This window comes from Glandiceps talaboti, chromosome 15 (assembly GCF_964340395.1).
Source record: "Glandiceps talaboti chromosome 15, keGlaTala1.1, whole genome shotgun sequence".
In the NCBI taxonomy this organism is placed as follows: Eukaryota; Metazoa; Hemichordata; class Enteropneusta; family Spengelidae; genus Glandiceps; species Glandiceps talaboti.
In genome coordinates, this window is record NC_135563.1 from 5722051 (window position 1) to 5744568 (window position 22518).

Sequence of the window (22518 nt, forward strand, 5' to 3'; positions counted from 1 at the left end):
GTTTTTAATTTTGCAGTAGTATCTAGAGTTACAGTTACAGTCATTTGCATATAATAAATTAATTATTATGTTGTATTTCAAGAATACACACTTCAAATTTCATATCATAGTAATTTGGTACATGCATTGATATAGTTTACTGATGTATTCTTTAATTGTAATCAGTCATTTGTATAATTAATGATTTGTGAGAATACAAGCTTAAAAATCAGACGGCATGCATGTTGATGAGAACAAATTACATGTGTCCCATCAAGCTAGATTATTCATTTGCACAATTAATGATTTTCGGTAATTCGGTAATCTTAGTATTGTAAGTATACAAACTTCAGATTTTAATAGTTTCACATAACTATTTGCCAATTAATTAAAGGGCATATGTCAAGTATATGATTGCTGTAGCTAGAATTATTGTGTGTAAGAATGAAAATCTAAAGACTTTGTCCTTACAGAAGGCATTCAGTTTAAATCTCATTGATGAAGTTACTGGTCCCATTTCATATCTATAATGTGTGTTGTCCGTTGTCCTTACATCTCTGAAACAAGTTCTATTGAAATAGGACATTATTTACATTTCTGAAACAGTTTCTGTCTGTTGAAATAGAACATTGTACAATGTATATTTACAATCTCTGAAACAAATTCTGTTTGATTTCCTAAACAGGACAAAAGTTACATTACACAAATTCTGTTTAATTTCACAGACAGGACATTATTGACATAACTGAAACAGATAGTCTGTTTTGATTTTGTAAACACATTCTTGGTACAGTGTAGCTGATTCAACATATTCTGTTTCACAACAAAGACAGCATCGGATGAATTGACGTCACAATAGTTGTCAAGCAAGATTTCAAAATGAACACAGGTAGGACTGTCTGCAATATCTATGTACATGTATTTTATTCTACTAATTAAAATCATAGACATATATAGAATCGATTTTTAAACTATTAATTTTTGACCTTGTAAGCCATTTACCCAGTTTTACATCTTTCAGGAAAATCGCTCAAAAGCCGTTTCAACATAAAGTGGCAAGTTGCTGGTGTCAAACCATTCCATGTCAAATTCTTTGTAATCGTACAGAAGTCTTCATCCTTGTAGAATGTTTTATAAGGTCCTTCAACATTGAAATTGTCTCCATGTCGTATAGTAATATGCAAATCACGGAGCAAAATACCAAAATAAACATCATAAATTTTAATAATTGGTACTTTTTGTGAAATATCAACAACTTTTTCTACAACATCGAACGACATTATTGTTGCAGCTCTTTTATCACAATGTGGCGGGTAATATTCTGCCTGCCATTCGTCCATTGATACATACCATTCACTTTGAGGTGAGCGTACAACTATAGAATCTGACCTTTCATGACAAAATACATAATTTGTTTGCGGTGCTGAAAGTAAATGACGCAGCACATTTTCAATGTTCACGTGAACAGTCGCTTCAGAAAACATAACAAATGTTCCTGGTAACCTTGAAGTAGTAGCCCAGTGAAGAGCTGAAAGAAGATTCCTGGGGTTATTCTGTGGTGTGTCAATAAACTTCTGGTGTAAAATATCTCGATAAAGTTCCTGTTCATGTTTAATTATCATCTTGAGGTCATCTTTGAATTCAGTAGATGTACCAATGACAAAACGAACCATAATCATGTTAGTAAGGATGCCTAACCGACTGAACTGTAATCGGAAATATCTGCGATAAAAATACTCCTCTGGTAATGTCATCACAAGAATAAGAAGAAATGGCTGATTATTTTTTTCGTGATTTGAAAAATACTGGAAAGGAGGGTACATCGCATTTGTATTATTGGTTACTGACTGAATCGATGGGTTCTCTCCAATGACAGATGGATAAAAGTTTGGTCTCAGTTTCTCCAGAGTGCGTCCACTGCACTTGTCTAAACTGGAAGAGTTTTGCAGCATTTCCCAGAAAAGCCTATTCTTTTTTGCAGTAAACCCATGAGAAACAAGTGCAGATGGAAAAATACATGGATGGCGATACTTTCCTTCATCATCCAAGTCAAAATGTATGTGTGGGTAAGGCACTATTCCGAGCTGCTGTAAAATAAAACCAATGTAAACATCCTCCCATTTGAATATTGGAATTATTTTGGTTTTCTCTATGATTTTGGTAACTAAATCTATTGAAAGGACATACGACCCACCACTTGCATAGGGTGGAAAAGAATCACTTGGCCAAATCTCCAATGGCGTGTACCACTTGGCCTTTGTGTTCCGTATAGCTCCCGTACCTAGTCTTAGGTGTCCCATGTAGAAATTCTTTCTCGGAGAGTTTTGTAAAAATTCGACCAAATTATGATAATTCAGAAACACATCGTCATCAACTTTGATTAAATATGTAGCATTTGTGCAATATTTAGACGCCCATTTTATAATAGAAAGTGTTTTCAAAACCAAATGTTGATAAGATTCAACAAAATTGCATTGAATGATATCTCCATTCTCAAAATTTTCTTTCTCAACTGACTTCTGGTCTTTCTCGCTCTCGGTTAATCCTATGAAAAACACAGTTTCTATTCGAAGGCCCGATTCAATATCAGAGCTACCCCAGGTTTCTCTAATGGCTCTGCGCAACTCTTTGTTCTTTGGACGAGTGAGGATGCCCACCAGTATGAATACATCGTCAGTTGTTTTGATGGGTTTACACCTCTCAGGGTGGTTGATAAGGAACGGCCCAGACCCATGTCCTTTGGTGGTTGTTGGCTCTAGTCCAAATACTTGTCCTTCTTCAACACCTATCCCTTCCAACGTGCTGTGTTTCAATTCAATATTACTTCGACTGCAGCGTTTAAAATTTCCCCATTCCTCCAGTTCTCGCCATTTTGTGAACATTATGTTACTAGTCATGTTATTGGACACGATGATTTCTTTCAAGTCGCATATACTTTGTCTAGAACCTGACATATCAAATCCATCATGATGCAGTGGTGAAATTCCCAGATAACTTAGTTGCATGCTCAAATAAACCTTTTCAAGTGGGAAAACTCTTTCCGACCGGGCAGACAACAGCAGTTCGTTAGCTACATCTGACGTCATAATATATGCAAATCCATTCGGGACAGGAGGTAATCTTTTGAACAAATTTGGTTGTAATATTGTTGAAATATTAGTATGTTCATTGATTGGTGTCTTCGTAACATCCAAAACGTGACCAGTGAAAAAGCAATGTCTGGGAGAGTCCAATAGCATTTTCGCAAGGTGCCGAAGATTTACGAACACATCATCATCAACTTTCATGATGAATTTTACATTTTGACAATGTGTAGATATCCACTTTAGAAATTTCAAAAATGTTGGCATGTTATCAGTTCCATTGTCAACTCTGTGAATATCAGAAAGTATGATGTCATGGTGTTTATTGTTCTCCCGTAACACTTTGTCATTGTATGAGTCTTGTATGAAAAATATTTGAATTATTTTTTTACCCCCGATTTCCATAATTCGTCCACGAGTATTTCTAATGGTCTGCCTAACTTCTTCATTCTCGTGGATTGATACTGTTACCAGTAGGAGAAAAATTGCCTCCCGATCTCCGCATGGATTTTTAGCATTTGTTTGGAATACAATGAATGGAAAATGATCATATGTCCCATTTCTCCCAAGCCTTGAATCAAAATTTTCCATGGATTTAGCAGTTTGAGATGTTGTATTCTCGACGACTTCATCACCTAAACTTTGTCCAAGTGCGTACATGAGTCTAGGTTCTACATTACACGACAGTAATATGTCTTGTAGACCACAATGTGTTCTCCTTGCTCCATCGTTGTCAAATTGTTCGATGTCAACCGTGGAGATGTGTTGGATATCTTCTAACATACGAAAGTAAGAGTTGACACTCATGTAGGGTGGGAACCCATCCCTTTGGAACAAATCTGATGTTCGAAGAATGACATCGACCGACATTAAAAATGGTTGACATTCATCAGGATGAGGTTTATCAAACTCTGATATACTATTTTGATTTTGGTTCAGAAGGCGATATTTGTTGCCTACTTTACGGCCAGCGAAATATATCGTTGTAACTGTATTAAGATAATGTAGTACATTGTCCAGCATTACAAATGTTGTATCGTCAACTATCAACACATAACGAGTGTTGATGCAGTAATTTCTCACCCAATGGTGTATTATCGATACATCAGGTGACAATGACGACACATTTGATGACTTGAATAAGTAACTTCTTTGAATAATATCGTTGTGACTAAAGTCTTCTGATTCTATGGACTGTTGTAGAAATTTGTCGGCAGTAGGCCCAACAAAGAACAGAGAAATCACTTGGCTGTCATTCACATCAGGAGTTGCACCTCTACCCCAAGTGTTTCGTATTGCAGCTCGCCTCAAACCTCCATCTGCATTTGATAAAACCAGTACCAACAAACTTAACATCTGGGAATCTGCACATTTTGTTTCTTTATTAATGACATAGACAGTGTCCTTTATCGATGAACTTCTTGCTCTTGGTGGTGCTGTTTGGTAACGACCGCCTTTTATCGATGAACTCTTGGGTCTTGGTGGCGCTGTTTGCTTTTCATCATTTGGTACAGTATGATCTGAACCTGTAAGTTTAGGTGCAGTTTTATTGACAGCTGTCACTTCCTTGCCAAAACTTAGATTATCAGGGATCATAGCTTCAAAGTGTAGAGGTGGTTTTGTAATGCTTGATACGGGCTCACGTATTGACCACACCATTGAAAGTTGAGATATTTTTGGTATTTTCTCGAGATGGAAGTATATAAGGAAGAGAATGTTAATGAGAAATAAAACAAGCCCATAATGAAGAAATGATCTCCGTATCGGTCGCATTGTGACCTTTCTATAGGTAGCGCTGAACAAAGCAGTCAACTCTCAGTGTTGAAGACTATCTCGAGTCGTGAGACTTCTCTAACCCTCTATCTGATTGGACTGTATCCTGCAAATTAACTGAAACATTTGCTAGTTAGCCAACCAAATACAATGTGTATTACAGGAGAAATGATATTGGCTTGATATTTCACTCATACATGTAAGCATGATGTTGGCATGATGTTTCATATGATGTTTTTGACACAAAGATAGACACACTAACAATAACAGAGACACAACAAACACAGCAGGATCCTGTGCCCAATCACACTGAAAAGTGATAAGCATCGCTATTCTTTAACATTACTGTAGAAACAGGCTGCTGTTGAAAATATTACATTTGGACTTGATGATTATACTGACTTCAATCGTATCTCTTCCAATCTGTAATCAACATGGTATCTTGACTACTTCTACATCCCTACTGTGTGTAGCACCTGACAGTGTATAATTATTAGTTAGGGGAGACTACTACAATGGGATCTGTGCATCTGTGCATCAATAATATGTTATTTCTCTGCCATGAAAAATCCAATTTCAATCAAACCTGGTACAGAGGTGACATACCATATGGGACATACAATGTATGCATGTCTCTTTGTTTTATGAGATATGTAAGTTTGATTGAAATGATGTATATAGTTGTAGTATATTTACTACATATAGGTGGTTGATATCCCCGAGTAATAATGGAATCATCCACTTATGTTTTCAAAACCAAACGTTGGCATGTCTGGTAGTAATACCAGGCAGAGTTGGCCAGATTTGACCACCTGACAAAAAAAAGAAAGGCAAAAATATAAATTCAAATCCAAGGCACAGCTGCAATATCCAGAAGGCTGCTACACAAAGACAATAGCCAGAATGTTACAACAATGAGATCATAAGGCAACACACATACCCCCCCCCCCCACACACACACACACACATTCTGCCAAAACCAAATAAACAGAAACTCCCAGAAAGCTGCTGTGAAGTAACAAAAACATATCTGATTCAAGAAATCCTCCCAACCTCAAACTAAAGCATACTATAATAATTTGTATAAGGAAAGGTGTTATGCCAAAAAAGCCACAAAAGAGTCAAATTGTACCTGCCTTATGATTTATGTACAATTCATTTTGTCACATGTTGCCATACTTGGACAGCTATGTGTATTGTACGTGAGGGGGATTGTGTGTTCTATGAAGGCTTGTGTATGGAAAGCCACAGCTGACTTAAGTGTGCAATTACTATTATTGTATGTGCAAATACTATGTTATTATGTGCATTCAATAGTTTATTATGTACTTGCCTTAAGTTATTATGTGCATACTGTATTATTCTATATACAGTTACTATTATTATATGCGCTAACACTATGTTATTATGTGCATTAAATATTTTATTATGTGCAAATCTTAAGTTATTATGTGCATACTGTATTATTATATGTACAGTTACTATTATTATATGTGCTAACACTATGTTATTATGTGCATTAAATATTTTATTATGTGCAAATATTAAGTTATTATGTGCATACTGTATTATTATATGTACAGTTACTATTATTATATGCGCTAACACTATGTTATTATGTGCATTAAATATTTTGTTATGTGCAAATCTTAAGTTATTATGTGCATACTGTATTATTATATGTACAGTTACTATTATTATATGTGCTAACACTATGTTATTATGTGCATTAAATATTTTATTATGTGCAAATCTTAAGTTATTATGTGCATACTGTATTATTATATGTACAGTTACTATTATTATATGCGCTAACACTATGTTATTATGTGCATTAAATATTTTATTATGTGCAAATCTTAAGTTATTATGTGCATACTGTATTATTATATGTACAGTTACTATTATTATATGCGCTAACACTATGTTATTATGTGCATTAAATATATTATTATGTGCAAATATTAAGTTATTATGTGCATACTGTATTATTATATGTACAGTTACTATTATTATATGCGCTAACACTATGTTATTATGTGCATTAAATATTTTATTATGTGCAAATCTTAAGTTATTATGTGCATACCGTATTATTATATGTACAGTTACTATTATTATATGCGCTAACACTATGTTATTATGTGCATTAAATATTTTATTATGTGCAAATATTAATTTATTATGTGCATACCGTATTATTATATGTACAGTTACTATTATTATATGCGCTAACACTATGTTATTATGTGCATTAAATATTTTATTATGTGCAAATCTTAAGTTATTATGTGCATACTGTATTATTATATGTACAGTTACTATTATTATATGCGGTAACACTACGTCGTTATGTGCATACAGTAGTTTATTAAGGGGTTTCGTTAAGATCCCCCGCTAGAGGGCACACTTTCTCGGATTCAAACACGCACGCGCAGAATCGAGTTGCTGTTGTGTTATCCTTTTGTGAGCACGTCCCGTCGTCGTCTGTCATGGAGTCTGTTCTGTCAGATTTAGGTCTGTCAGCTTTCACAGCACGTTTCTTGACAGAGGGAGTCACTTTCTCTCATGTGCTCGACATGACTGAGGAAAATTTAATAAGTTTTGGTGTCAGAAGATTGGGTGACCTACTTGATTTAAGAAGTCGGTGCCGGGAAGCTTTGGGGCGGCCCGGGCCGGGCCTGGCTGGGAGCTGGCGCCATGGCAGAGGGTCCAACTCGTGCGGCAACTAGATCGTCTAGTGACGTCTAGATCGAGATCTACCGTAACTAAAGGGAGAACCGTTTGATTTCGGGGGGGGGGGGGGGGGTATGGAGGAAGTAGGTATGGGAGCAATTTTTTTCCCAGTCAGAGTGACAGCAATTTTTTTTTCTACTGTCAGTCCTGCATCAATTTTTTTCAAATGGAGTAGCAGTGCAATATTTTTTTTAATTAATCATTAAGTTTGAATGCGTTTTTCATACTTATACCACGTCACAATGGTTCACAACTGTACCTCTAAATAACTTGTTCTGTGCAAGTAGAAGAATTAGCAGTTAGTATGAAAGACGTCTGTCTACGTTAAATTACAACTTTAAATTATAGAACAGTTCCAAAATCAACTCTGATCAGTACTAAACCTGCTTTTCTTTGAATCAGTCAATTCCTGTAAGTTCTCAGGGAAGATATTATTTTTTGTATTTCGTTATATTTGTTGTTCCTCAATTTTCATTGTCAACTTGAGAAAGATTTATTTGTACATCTTTATAAGAGATTTATATTGAAAGAAAAACACTAGATTTTAACACTAGTTTAGTGACTCCTGTCTTGTTTTTTAAATTGTCTTATTTTACAGAAGCCAAATAGTCCCCTTCAGATATTGACTGTGTCATTGAGATATTGCAACAAAAATCCTGAAATATGTTTTCTTGGGTCAGAAAAGGAAAGGAAAACTTTGTGTGCACTTGGGTTTAAAGCAGAGCTATATAGTGCATGTTTTAATGATAAGTGCTGGAAAAAAACAGGAATTTATACTTGTATTAAAAACATTTGCGGCGCCTATGGCGGCACGCCGCCAAAGAATACATGAGAATAAGGTTTCCAAATTTGCTCATTTCTGGTGCATTGTGACAATTTTTTTTTCACTTCTGTCTGTTATGACAATTTTTTTTTCTCAAGCCATTACAGGATCAAAAAAAAAATTTTTCTGGTTCACCTGGAAACAATTTTTTTTTCTCAAAATCCTCCATACAGAACACTATGTTGAGTATGCACATAATGTCCTAAAGTCTGTCCATAATATACTATCGCGAGTTAACGTTATAACATAGCGTTTGCACATAGAATAATAGTAACTGTACATTGAATAATACAGTATGCACATAATAACTTAGGGTTAGTACATAATAAACTATTTAATGCACATAATAACAATGTTAGCACATACAATGATAGTAACTGTACATTGAATAACACAGTATGCACATAATAACCTAAGGTTGGTACATAATAAACTATTTAATGCACATAATAACATAGTGTTAGCACATACAATAGTAGTAACAGTGAATAATAAACTATTTAATGCACATAATAACAGCGTTAGCATATACAATAATAGTAACTGTACATTGAATAATACAGTATGCACATAATAACTTAAGGTTAGTACATAATAAACTATTTAATGCACATAATAACATAGTGTTAGCACATACAATAATAGTAACTGTACATAAACTATACAATGCACATAATAACAGTGTTTGCACATACAATAATAGTAACTGTACATAATAAACTATTAAATGCACATACTAACATAGTGTTTGCACATACAATAATAGTAACTGTACATAATAAACTATTAAATGCACATACTAACATAGTGTTTGCACATACAATAATAGTAATTGCACACTTAAGTCAGTTGTGGCTTTCCATACTTGTGTGTTTTGCATTTGTAGCTGTCTGAGTGAGTGTAAATTATGTTATGATAAATGAATGGAACACAAAAGCAACATCATTTGTATTGTAGCATGTTACATGTAAATGAGTATACAGTCGGTCAGATGTCTGTTCTCAAGGAGAAAATGGGTTGGACCATGAGTATTATAACCTTTCTGCTCAACCTATAATATTTCATGACACTCTTACGATCAAGTGAAATTTCCTCTTCAATAATGTCTGTAATAGTGACATTTCTTTCATATTACCTAATACACAGCTTGTCCCGTTGAATTTACAATTGAGGTCATTTAACTGCAAAAAAATGGCATTGTTTGGCAATCTAAAATTCTCATATGTATCCCATGAAAAGAAACAGTAGGAATCCAACAAAGAAACTTTGCTGAGTCAGATGATGAATTATAGAAAAGCTAATAAGATTTTTGTTGCGCCAGTTGGTGAGTTATAGCAAAATTAGTAAGATTTTTATACGTCGAGCCAGACAATGAAATTTGGCTACGTCCATTACTTTTGTGTCGAGTCAAACTATGACTTATTTTAGGTTAAATTGAATTGTAAAAGTCTTGTGTGCATGTTCTAAAGTGATGTTTCATTCACAATACCTGTTATCTTCCTAAGGCTGGCTGATTCTTCTTCTATTCCTAAGATGTACAAATGTTGGGCATGTTGCTGACACCAAATTGCTCTATAAACACTCTAGCCTTATCAGTCAGTGTACTCATTTACGTACAATGTTTTACCTTTATTCATGCGCATAGCTGTGAAATATAGTACCACAGGATAAACATAGATAAAATGTACCAAGCATTTAAGTTAGGTTCTTTATTTTCAAAAAAATTATTAAGGTCCTGTTATGTATCATTTTAATTCGTAATAAGATACCTGCAAAACAGCCACTTTCCATGGTAACATTGGCATGCCATACATTGAAATCATTGAAATGGTCTGTATTTCTGAGTATGAATTATATGACATAAAAAGATAGCCTGATCACGTACGTTCCAACCTCTGTATCCACAGGTTCAGTGAAAATGTCAACATATTAACTAGCTGCATAGAAACCCAGACTCGTTATAACTTATAAGCAAAACTCACGAAATAACTAGATGTAAATGGTTAATGCCTCTGAAAGGATTGTTATTCCCATATGATTTGGTACCATAATATTAACGTGTATACCACATTATATGAAATTTAAAGCATGCAGTAAGATATTGCCTAATTACCCAAAATTATTAATGAGGAAAAGGGCCTCAATAAAATTAACAACTGCATCAAGCAAAATAGAAATGTGGTCCTTGTTATCATCAGTGCATGTACAAAATTACAACTAAAATGACGGTAGTTTGGTGTTTCAATCATGATGTAACATGACATTTTAGCTCTGCTGTCAGTAGTAGTTGAGCAGACCTTTTGATTCTCTGCCATGGTCAGTCGTCCATCTGTCAAATGGGGGGGGGGGGGCTATTCAGATTTGTTCATGCCAAATTGATCTGTGCTATTTTCATTTTCATGTTTTTTCATCATTTTTGTCAAAAATGATATCTTCACCCTTACGGAAATGGTCTATAGTATTCTTATATGATTCCTATAAGACCTATAATATTCCTATAGGATTCCTATAGGACTGAGGACTGTCCTAAAAAATTCCTTTAGGATTATCCTACAATATTCCTAATTCCTATAGGAATTGTAAAGTATTCCCTTAAGAAAGGGGCCAAAATCCTATAGGATCTTATATAATAATCTTTTAGGAATGCTTTAGGAACTTTCCGTAAGGGCAACTTCTTCTGAAATGCTATTTATCAGATTGCTTTGATATCTGGCATGTAGATAACCAGAAGGTAGCTTACTCAGATTTATTAATTTCAAGTCAGTACATGTTCTTTTCTATTTTTTGTGATTTTGTATGTATTTTTTGAACAACTGAATTCTATGAAGCGTGTGCATTGTGACCGACACCATATTGGCCATCAGCACACTAGGCTGAAGTAAGCAGCCACTTTTCAAAAGACACCATTGAGGGCAGACAACAAGCAATGTAATTTGCTATAGAATTCTATGCATCGTGCACCCTCAACGACAAGTGTCTGTTTGAAATAGGTTGTAGGCTTCAGCACAAATCTGAACACCTGCCAAAATGGCATCCTGCTGGAAATGTAAAGTTAATTACGTAAATACCCTCAAAATGTTTGGTTTATCTCAGGATTTCTGATTGTACTGTAATGCTATTGTAATGCTGGTCTGTGTAGGTTGATGACATCGTAAAGTGAATACCCTCGAAAACTATTTGTTTTTCTAAGAGGTCTCGAACAAAGTTTTGTAGATTGAGTTGTAACACTGTTCTGAGTGTAGGAATGTTTATTTAATTGATTAATTTGAATCAACATGTAACAAAAATGACAGGATTTCTTATCATATGGCGTAATCATAGACAGTCTATGATTCAATATATGCTGTAGGTGGACATTGTAACATACATCAACTTCTCACAGAGTGTGAACATTTCAGATTGCTATTTTCACCTTTGACCCTATCAGAGTTTGCTAATAGATAAAGATCAGTTTGTTTTTACACAGTAACAATGTTGTTATGGTATCGCTGATACAGAATTATTTTGAAAACACTAAAAATTCTATTAGTTTTAATGATAGATGTAACAATGCATGTAATGTTAAATACTACTAGCATTGTATACATCTAACCCAGGGGTTTTGAATTACTTCAACGGTTCCAAGTTTTAAGTGATGTAAATTGATTTTGTTGTTGACTACTCGAATAAATTCATCAATCTCTGAATCTTGAATATTAAAATCTTTTAAGAGGATACCATTGCGATGATTAATAAAAATGTTCTTATTCTTTCTCCATAACAGAGAAAATTCAAAATGGAAAGAAACTCTGAGAGGGTAAAGTTCAAGGAAGGTTATAGGAGACGGTGTTCGAATGTCAAAGACAGAGAGAAAAACAACATATTAAGTGATTTTAATATAGAGGCAATGAATCAAGATGTCATTATGGACTATGATAATACTAAAGGAAGAATGAGACGACATGGAGGATGAGGTCAATGAAACAGAACAGTAATACAGCCATAGTCAATCATTGCATCTTTGAAGTAGTTGCATTTGTACAGAAATCACATGTGGTTCATTTTATATGTAATTTTGAATGTAATTGTTCGCTTTTTTTTTTTTTCATTTAAAAAATTGTAAATAAAAGAAATAATGTAAAGTATGTGTAATTGAATGTAATTAGTTCTTGTTATAAAGGGATACTGTGTGTGAAGGACAAGAGTACACTTTGTGTATATGTACATATCTCTGTTTGTCAACATAAAGAATAGACCATTTATTAAACATTTCATAGAGTGTGCAGTGCTGATTTTCATTGCTGCACACTGCTGAATTTCATCGCCAAATGCAGTGCTGGATTTTCACAATGGTGAAATTCAGCACTGAATGGATACAGTGGTGAATTTCATCGCTGAATGCAGTGCTGAATTTCAGTACTGTGCACAGTGCTGGTACAGCACTGCACTGCAGCAGTACTGCAGGAAGTTGGCTGAGAAAGTTCCTGTGTGTTTAGTCAGACATTAAATTGATTTTTAGATTGTTGACAACAGGACTTGCCTTTTAACAACCTCGTTATTTCTTAAAGTTATTCGAAATCCTACAAAAATGCATGTCTGGATCAACATGGCTGTAATTTAGTCATCACATGTTTGGTAATGTGAAAATCAATTTAAGTTTTTCTTTATTTTTCTATTTTACAAATTTGATGCAAGTTATAGTCTTATAGCTTGCTATAAATAATGGCAATAGCAATTTTGTGACTTAAAGTGGCCATGTGGATGAGGATGGGGTATTTATTTTAGATTTTTAATTTATAAAACAATTTTATCATGACTTCCTACTTGAAAAATCAATGTGAAACAACACATGCCAAGTCCTTGTTTGTAACTCAATACATTGCAAAAAGTTAATAAATGTGTAAAATGTGTGTTATTGTACGTACAATAACAAACTTTTTAGAATTTTAAAAATCTTTTTGCAAGGTGACATGGTCTATGTTGTTTCAAATTAATTTCCCCAAGAAGGACGCCGTGATAAAATCAGTTAAATAAATCCAAAATCCAAAATAAATACCCACTCCTCATCCATATGACCACTTTAAAAGTTGCAGAAATTAAAGTTATGCTTGTTATACTACAGTCACAGAAACACACATCTGTCTTGCTTCTGTTGGTGTAACTGGATGTGGAAAGACAAAGTACATTATATATATGAACATTTCATGTGATTGATACAAATATGAAAAAATAAATAAATGCATTGCCACATTCAAAGTTGATTTTAAAAGGCAAAATTATCAATCTTGAATAAAAATAAAGACACATGTCTTTTAAGATAAGGAATTATATGTTTCTAAATTAATCCTTTAAACATAAAAAAAAAATTAAAATTACACTTGGTTGGAAAATTACAACTCAAAAGCTTCTTGATTGACTTGCAACTACTTGTTGTCATGGTGACAAATTTTCAAAAATGACGAAAAATGATGGCTAAATGTACTGGGTAATGCATATTTGATCAAATTTTCAGTACAAAATGTAAGAATGACAAAAATATTAGGAATGGATTTGTTTTTCTTGGTTTTGGTGTATTTCTGATGGCAAAATTGACACATATTTACAAAATGTCTGACGGCCGTCAGCTCCAGAAAAATCATGCATAAATTGCATTCATCGATCTTGTTACGAAAAATAAGTAAGCTGTGTTTACTGGATAACATCAAGAATGTATGTAATACTTTCGAATTTCCAAAAAATTAAAAAGTTATCTCGACGTACCTGCGAGAGAGACGTGTGAGGACATTTAAACTTTCTGCAGGCAGAGGAACTCTGTTTTCAAGTATTTACATACTAGCTATAGTTGTATTGTCATTATTTACTAAGCATCACTCATTTTGAAATAGGTCATAGTTTATCTCCCACAAAATTGCCTCTCCATCGTACTTTACAGAGCAGTGTATTGATCTTGTTATGCAAAGTCTCCATAGTAATATTCTATCATTATGTTAGGAGGATATAATTATATATAGTAGCACTTTGATTGTCTTATATAATAACTTTCAATATTCTTGTTTGTGTAGCGAGGTGTTGTACTAGGAGTGTACGAGAAAGAAGAAAAGGACCAAGATGGTGTGACTTTCACTTCCAGTTCTGAAAAATTTAATGAACGAACATCAGGAAAATTACTAGAATTATTAGAAATGTGAGTATTGGCTGTTGCTTTCATGTAAAAGGTTTACTTTGATATTTCTTATGCATGAACACTTGAATGAACTAATGTTGGAAAGCTGTGACTCTCGAAGTAATGATAGGTATAATTGCTTGTTGATGGGAGTGTTAGTACTTACATATGGATGGTTGACTGGTTAGAGTCAGAGCTTGAAATTAACTGTAGTTATGTGTCCACAGATTACCAATTCTTGTCATGGGGCTATCATAATTTGCAGCTGGTAGCCCACTCAGGCTACAACTGATTATGCAATGAATTACAGGATGGAAGATTTACAGAAATTAAAGTATTTTAATAACAAGCATATTTCCAATAGAGGAACTCTGTTTTCAGTTAAGGGATACATGACTATAGGTCACCATCCTTGGGCTACCACTTTCTGAAATTGGTAGCCCACTAGGACTACCAAAAGAAAAAAAATTATTTTGAGATCTGGGAGTGAATGTTTATTTCTGAACTCTATAACCACATGGGTGTTAAAGCATTCACATTGCAACCTCTATCCTACCAGGTTCCCAGTTATACAGTTGGGTTGACTGGGGACACAATCATGGTTAAAGTCTTGCCCAAGGACTTTAGCCATTCAAAAACAAACGGCAGCAATGGGGCTCGAACCTGCAACCTGCAGATTTCAAGCTGACCACACTAACCACTTGACTGTCTTGACTCCCATAGTAAAATACTAAAAAGAGGTGTCAAGATTTGGGGGATTCTAGCCTTTCATTGAAATAGAATACAGTGTCATATTTATCTTGAAATGATACACAAAAAAATCAACTTCTGTGAAAGTGTTTTCCAAAAAGGAATTTTTCATGATGACTCATCAAGATCCGAAATACAAAATTTCATTTGTGTATATTTTCCTTCATCAGATCTGGACCGACTCTGAAAAAGGGCAAAAGCAGGGTGTTCTATGGACTAGACAAAGTAAGTTGTGATTTTGATAAATAGTGTACACTATGATATAATGTAGCAAGGTGACAAGGTATGGTAAAATGTGAGTTTGATAAATAGTGTACACTATGATATAATGTAGCAAGGTGACAAGATAGGTACAAGATAAGGTAAAATGTAGAGAGGACGAAACGGAGAGGCATTGAAACATGAAGATGATTTTTTATTTGTTTACTTTTGTTTTTAAATCAACCAACCGACCCATAGTTGCCATGAAAAAGTAACAAGAAACATAAAAAAATAAGGTCACCCTCAGTTAATATATCAGTATATGAATAATTAAATTTTATGCATGAAAGAATTTGCACAATAATTCCAGTCTCAAATGTTACAGTACATGTATAGTATGTTGACTGAGTACTATGTTATGGTATATTCTAGGATTATCCAAGTGTTGCAGTGGTTGGACTTGGAAAGCAATCAGCTGGTATCAATGAATTGGAAGAAATTAATGAAAGCAAGGAGAATATCAGAACAGCAGCAGCTGTAGGGGCAAGACAGTTGAGAGATGTAGGAATAAAACATATAGAAATAGATCCATGTACTGATCCACAAGGTAGATATACTAATATTGTTCTAGGGTGGCATATCATGCCTAACTGTGCTTTCTTTCCATCACTGTCACAGAGACTAGATAAGTTCATCATTTAACTGTTCATGCCTAACTGTGTTTTGTCAGTTTTATGCTCAATACCAGTAATGTGACTAGATCCACGCCTAACTGCACCCATCATCCAAGCCCTAAAGTATCACTTCATGCCTAACTGTGATTTCTCAAATACCTGTAGTAAATTTTTCCCTATCAATTTGTTCAATACACCTATACATTACTAGATTCACACATCATTCAAGTTGATTCAACATACCCCCCCCCCCCCCCCCCCCCCCCGTAGACTATAGTGTGTTGAGTTCATGCCTAACTGCCATGTCGTATCATATCTTTGTTGTGTTGTGGATTTCTTGCCTAACTGTGCTTTATCAAATTCCAGTAGTCTATTTATATTGATGCCTAACTCAACTGTCCTTGTATCTATTCCCTGTAGCTGCAGCGGAAGGTGCATCACTGGGACTATTTTCTTATGATGAATTAAAAGATGAATCTAAACGCAAACCTAAAGTAGAAATTGCTCTCCATGGTAACCAAGACAGGTATTGTATTTAGATTTGTTCAGTTGACAGGTTTATTCCATGAAAATAAGAAAATGTAAGCTTAGTACTATGCAGCAGTTCTCTGGTGTATTTCACAGTTTTTATATTATAGACCTTTCCAAAATTTGCCATGGTGGTGCTCTACTTCCTGTCTGTGCGTACCTCGGGGGAATACATGGTATAGGTTACTCGGTTAATCATAGAGCACTGCTGATTTCAACGATGTCTGAACAATACAACAAACATCACTGATTTACACTTCTACATAATACCAAGGGACAAAGCTCTTAAGAAACGGTACTATTAGGTGATGATACCCCCATTTTGAGCGAGGGCGCTGTATTCTCAATTTCCTGTTTGCAGTCTGGAAGACCTCAATCATGCATACAAGTGTGGTGAACACAAAAGTCCTGAGAGAAAGCCAGTATCAAGTTGTTACTGTAACAAGCTAGATACTGAGGCTAACTTTAAAGGACTACACATCAGTAACTCCCAACAATAACAAATTTACAAGAATTGTTTTAACAATTTATTAAATATTTCATTCAGAAATATACAATACATTGTACTTGAACAACTAACAAGTGTAGTATGTATCAAGGAATTCATACAATAACTTTTGAAAATTTCTTTTCCTTCATATTAATGTACTTGAACAATAAAGCCTAGTTTGCATTTCTATATATATTATCAAACACTTTGTATCCTCAGGAATAAAATTTCAGTCTACATAAAAAGCAAAAAAACCTAAAAAATCTGAATACTGTATTTTCCACAGCCTTGAAGATTGCATGGTATGGATGAGAGTGACCGTATTTTTTTATGTTTCTCATTACTCTACCTATGGGTCGGTCGGTCGGTCAAAAATTTTTTTTTAAAATAATAAAATCATTATCTTCATGTTTCTCTGCCTCTCCTTTTCCTCCTCTCTATCTTCTTTTTATTGGATTCCTGGTAACAAACCCTTTCCCAGCTTCTCTACACAATTGCCATGTTCTCAGGTCCCCTACTTGAATAACTTCCATCACGAAAGAAATCGTCACTGCCATGACTGTAGATGATGTCAGCAGTCCAGACACTTGCTTATTGTTGCCAGAGATGGTGCTGTTCCACAATATTAAGGCTGGGTGAAAATAAAAAATATTTTTTGATTTTGATTTTACAGCTGAAAGTGTGGGTTGGTTGGGTATTGAGAAACAGAAGAAAAAAAAATGGGTCACCCTTATAATAGTTAGCAAAGAAACAACATAAATGTCACAGTTATAGATTTGTATATTTTCTGTTCATACAACCAGTCTAGACAAATGGCAGAAAGGAATGATTGTCGGAGATTGCCAAAACTTTGCCAGAAAACTCATGGAAATGCCAGCAAATAAATTAACTCCGACAGAGTTTGCAAATATGACTTTTGATAGACTTCAAGATATGGACAATGTCGAAACCATTGTAAGGTAATGTATTGTGACTTTCCAACATTAAAATGTAATACAGGAAATAGGGTTTAGTGACATTGCATGTCACATTTATCAGCAAGGGCCTAAAATTAATATTCTGTAACCTGTAACCTTTTCAAACAATTTTCATTTTTTCTTATAAGGTGTGGACATGACCTTTGACCTTTGACATGATTTGGAAGGTCACCATTCTTGATACAATAAATATGTATTGTGGATAAATACAGGATAATATAATGTGACATTATTAACATTATATCAAAACAAAACATAACTTGAAGTGAATAACCTTTGAAACATTGACTTGTAGGATAAACTAAGTACCAACTTGAAGATAAGTCTAGTTCCTATACAGTATCATTGCGATTTATACCTTCACTAAAGTTGTATCAAATGCTGCAAATGAAAATAGGAAAGTTAGCCCACACTGAATATTTATTGATTGCCATAGGTCCAAGGAATGGATTGTAAGTCAAAAGATGGGAGCTTTCCTGAGTATAGCACAGGGATCCGTCCAACCACCAGTATTCCTGGAAATCAAGTATAATGGAAGTAAGGAAAAAGATGTCAAACCAATCGTACTGGTTGGGAAGGGAGTCACGTTTGACTGGTAAGAAAATATTAGAAATAGAATAATGTAATTCAAACCAATCTGATTGACTACAGAGTTAACATCTCAGTTGTTTCTATTGCCTGTCATTGACATTTCTCCACCGGTTTCATCAGTGGATGTTTTCTTATGGTTTCCATGGTGATTTAAATTTCACTGTCATCAAAACCTAATTTAGTCTCACCCCAAGGAGATGCAATCACTCGTAAGATGTTTGAAACATCGTGAATGACATAATCAACAAAATTAAGTATTTTAATCTATATAAACAATGCAATATTGCTTTTGAATGTGATTATCCTGTTAATTAGGGTTTCCCTGGGTTTTCCTACAGTGGTGGAATTTCAATCAAGCCATCAGCACAAATGGACTTAATGAGAGGTGATATGGGTGGTGCTGCCGTGGTTAATAGTGTTACCGCTGCCATAGCAACGCTGAAACTACCAATCAATATAGTATGCCTGATTCCTCTCTGTGAAAACTTAGTTAGTGGAGAGGCTGTTAAACCTGGTGACGTTGTCACGGCAATGAACGGCAAAACAATACAGGTAGTTACAATGTAGATTCCACAATGATATCAGAGAGTGTGTGTTTGTGTGTGTTTTATGTCTGTATGTCTGTATGTATGTATGTATGTATGTATGTATGTATGTATGTCTGTATGTATGTATGTATGTATGTATGTATGTATGTATGTATGTATGTATGTATGTATGTATGTATGTATGTGTGTGTGTGTATGTATGTATGTATGTATGTACCGGTATGTATCTGTCTCTCTGTATGTATGTATGTATGTATGTATGTGTGAGTGTGTGTGTGTGTGTGTGTTTATGATAATAGACAAGTCATTATTAGACACTGTTTTATTAACATGTAGTGTAGATGGAATTTTGAAACAATGATGATTAATTATTGCGTTCTGTATATTTGTATAGCCGTGAGATTTTTAACTCAGAAATGACGTTTTATTGTAAGCTTTCATATTTGGCTCATTTCTTGATAAAAATATTTTTTTTATTTGAATTGCTATTCAGGTTGACAATACAGATGCTGAAGGTCGCCTTCTTCTTGCTGATGCATTGCATTATGGGTGTACTACACATACTCCCTCCAGTATAATCAATGTAGCAACACTAACAGGTAACATGTAACAAAATCATTCAAAGCAAGAGTGAAATGATATTGTAGCAGTACAGTAGCTCAACCACTTTAGTGTTGTGTGTGTGTGTGTGTGTGTGTGTGTGTGCGTGCGTGTTGCCTGTGTGCCATCCTTTTGTGCCTGCGTGTCTGTCTCCACATACCAGTATGTGTCTGTGTGCGAGCTTTGATGAGAAATCTACCCGTTGTATGTGGTTACAACTGATACAGTCTACAATTAAACTATTCCAAAACCTTTCTCTACCTCCTTACAAGTGGGAAGTTCATACAAATAACGTTAGGCTAAAGTGCGATACTTATCACTTCCTGCTAATGTTATTTCTGAGTTTCAGGTGTGTACATCAAAAAGAACTTACCAGAAATACAAATATATCTGTTTTCCAGAGCATTGTAACTGTACAGTACCTCTGAACTCTACATCATAGTGGAAAGTGGTGCTTTATAAATTCGATGATTGATTCGTTCATTCATTCATTCATCCATTCAGATTAACAAAATGTGTATTCGATATGATTTATTTACACTAACTCTGACATACTTGCAAGATGTGACATGTACATCATGTATGCCATTATGAATGAAGCATCTGAAATGATGCACTACTGCCATTGATAATGAACAACTAAAAGTTAAGACACAGTCCACTGGTCTTATTTCAAATGAATATATGACCAACATACCACATGACTTATAATAACATTGTTTTGTTTCAGGTGCAATGCAAGTAGCATTAGGTGCTGGTGCTGCTGGTGTCTTTTCAAATTCTTCTAGTCTTTGGACAAACTTACACAGGGTAATTGATTCACTGAGTTTCCTTAATATTGATTGGTTTTATCCAATCTGATTAAAATCTGATGTGGTGAAAGTGGGTAAATGTCTTTATTTACCTCTGTTTCCATCACTTTGTTTCGTGTCTTTTGTCCCAGGTGATCACCACCTTCCCACAAGCAATGGAAATAGATGTAAATAAAGACATCTAGCTGCTTTCACCACATCAGATTCTAATCAGATTGGGATTAGCATCAGTTTCGTAAATGAAAATTTTTACCTGGTCATAAAATCTTTTGGGGAAAACGAATCCCTGACATTTGCTGAAACTGCCAGCATCATCAGGAGTTTATTACAAATGAGCTGTTGTCACGTGTTTCTATTGAGGCACGTGAAACAATCTGATATTTATATCAGAGAACCCTATGAACATTCAGTCTCGCAACATCACTTTTCTTGTGTGAAAATTACTTGCAATATTGGAATCATTTATTCACTATCAGAATGTAAAACCAATAACTCATACTCCTGCATATCTCCTCCTACCCTTTGTCATTTCTGATTGGTTGTCTTGTTGTCATGACTACAGGCTGGTATTGAGACAGGTGACAGACTATGGAGGATGCCATTATTTCAACATTACACTGAACAAGTCACTAAGAGTCAGCTTGCTGATGTCAATAACATAGGAACTGCTGGAAGGTAAGCTATATTCTATTTTGATTTGATGTTGCTTCTAATGTTACCTTGTAACTTATTGTATGAAATAAGAATACTTGTGTGTATTGGTGCATGAGATTACCAACTGTCAAAATGCCCACTTACTATCTTTATTTCTATAGAGCGGCAGGTTCATGCACAGCTGCAGCCTTTCTGAGGGAATTTGTAAGTTGTGATGACTGGGCCCACATTGATATGGCTGGAGTTATGGAGAACAAATCAGAAGTACCTTACCTTGGTAAAGGTATGTCAGGTAAGTGAAGCATCCATGATATAGGAAGAGAGAGAAGTCAGAGACAATGAAACACTTTGTTTTTTCTGGTTGACTCAAAGGTAGTGTAGCAGTCATTACATCACACAGGGAGATGGCCACATAATTTGTGACATGCGCTGTGACACCAATAACTTCTATGTATAATTTTGTGTGTGTACGTACAACTTGAATGAAAAAGAAAAATATCAAAACAATCCTAAAATGTTGTGAATTCTTTCTTTCAGCTTTTTGGTCTTTATTTCCACCAATGTTCTTGTCAATTTCTCAGTGCTAGAAAACCTCACATGCCAAAGTTTGATGTTCTGGAGGGAATGACAGCACTTTCACAAGACAATAGGTCATGTGATGTTTCATTGGAGTCAGTAAACATTTTGGCAAGTTTTATCAATCTCAAAATATCTAACTAGAATAAAAACTCACATGAGCGGTATTTGAGTTTATCATTAAGCAAGTTTTCACCATTTGCTAATCTCTGAAACCTTATCCATGTTATCTCTCGCAGGAAGACCTACAAGGACCTTAATAGAATTCATGTCCAATATGGCCAACAGTGAAAGCTGATGGAGAGAGGAGACTGAGGTTGCCATCCAGGTGAACCAACTTGCAGGACTCACATGTCAATCACATGATCAAAATACAGCCATGTGATTGGATAACGAGTGATTTATTTTTCATCAACATCACAAACTGTGGTGATATTTTAGAGATGTTGGGAGAGACTACACAGTCAACAAAGTTTTTCCAGGAATTAGTTTGTGCATTTTGGTGGTATTTTTTTTAGATTTTCTTATACCGCATGTAGCAATGAAGCAAAACTGTATTTGATGTAAACTGTAACACAAAA

At 34.7% G+C, this 22518-nt stretch overlaps 1 protein-coding gene across 2 annotated transcripts; it reads left to right on the top strand.

Annotated features, from left to right (window-relative positions):
* The first annotated feature begins 752 nt into the window (after positions 1 to 752).
* LOC144446411 (cytosol aminopeptidase-like) lies at positions 753 to 22505 on the top strand. Of its 2 annotated transcripts, XM_078136167.1 has the most exons (14): positions 753 to 868; positions 12158 to 12347; positions 14436 to 14557; positions 15457 to 15511; positions 15920 to 16094; positions 16582 to 16687; positions 17983 to 18138; positions 18593 to 18751; positions 19086 to 19299; positions 19789 to 19894; positions 20626 to 20705; positions 21270 to 21382; positions 21523 to 21653; positions 22177 to 22505. In XM_078136167.1, the coding sequence occupies exons 2-14, from the start codon at positions 12336 to 12338 to the stop codon at positions 22233 to 22235; spliced, it is 1488 nt and encodes a 495-aa protein (XP_077992293.1). In that variant the 5' UTR covers positions 753 to 868; positions 12158 to 12335; the 3' UTR covers positions 22236 to 22505. The 2 variants fall into 2 exon arrangements, with proteins under 2 accessions (XP_077992293.1, XP_077992292.1); XM_078136166.1 differs by lacking the exon at positions 753 to 868 and having other exon boundaries at positions 11846 to 12347.
* Positions 22506 to 22518: the final 13 nt, after the last annotated feature.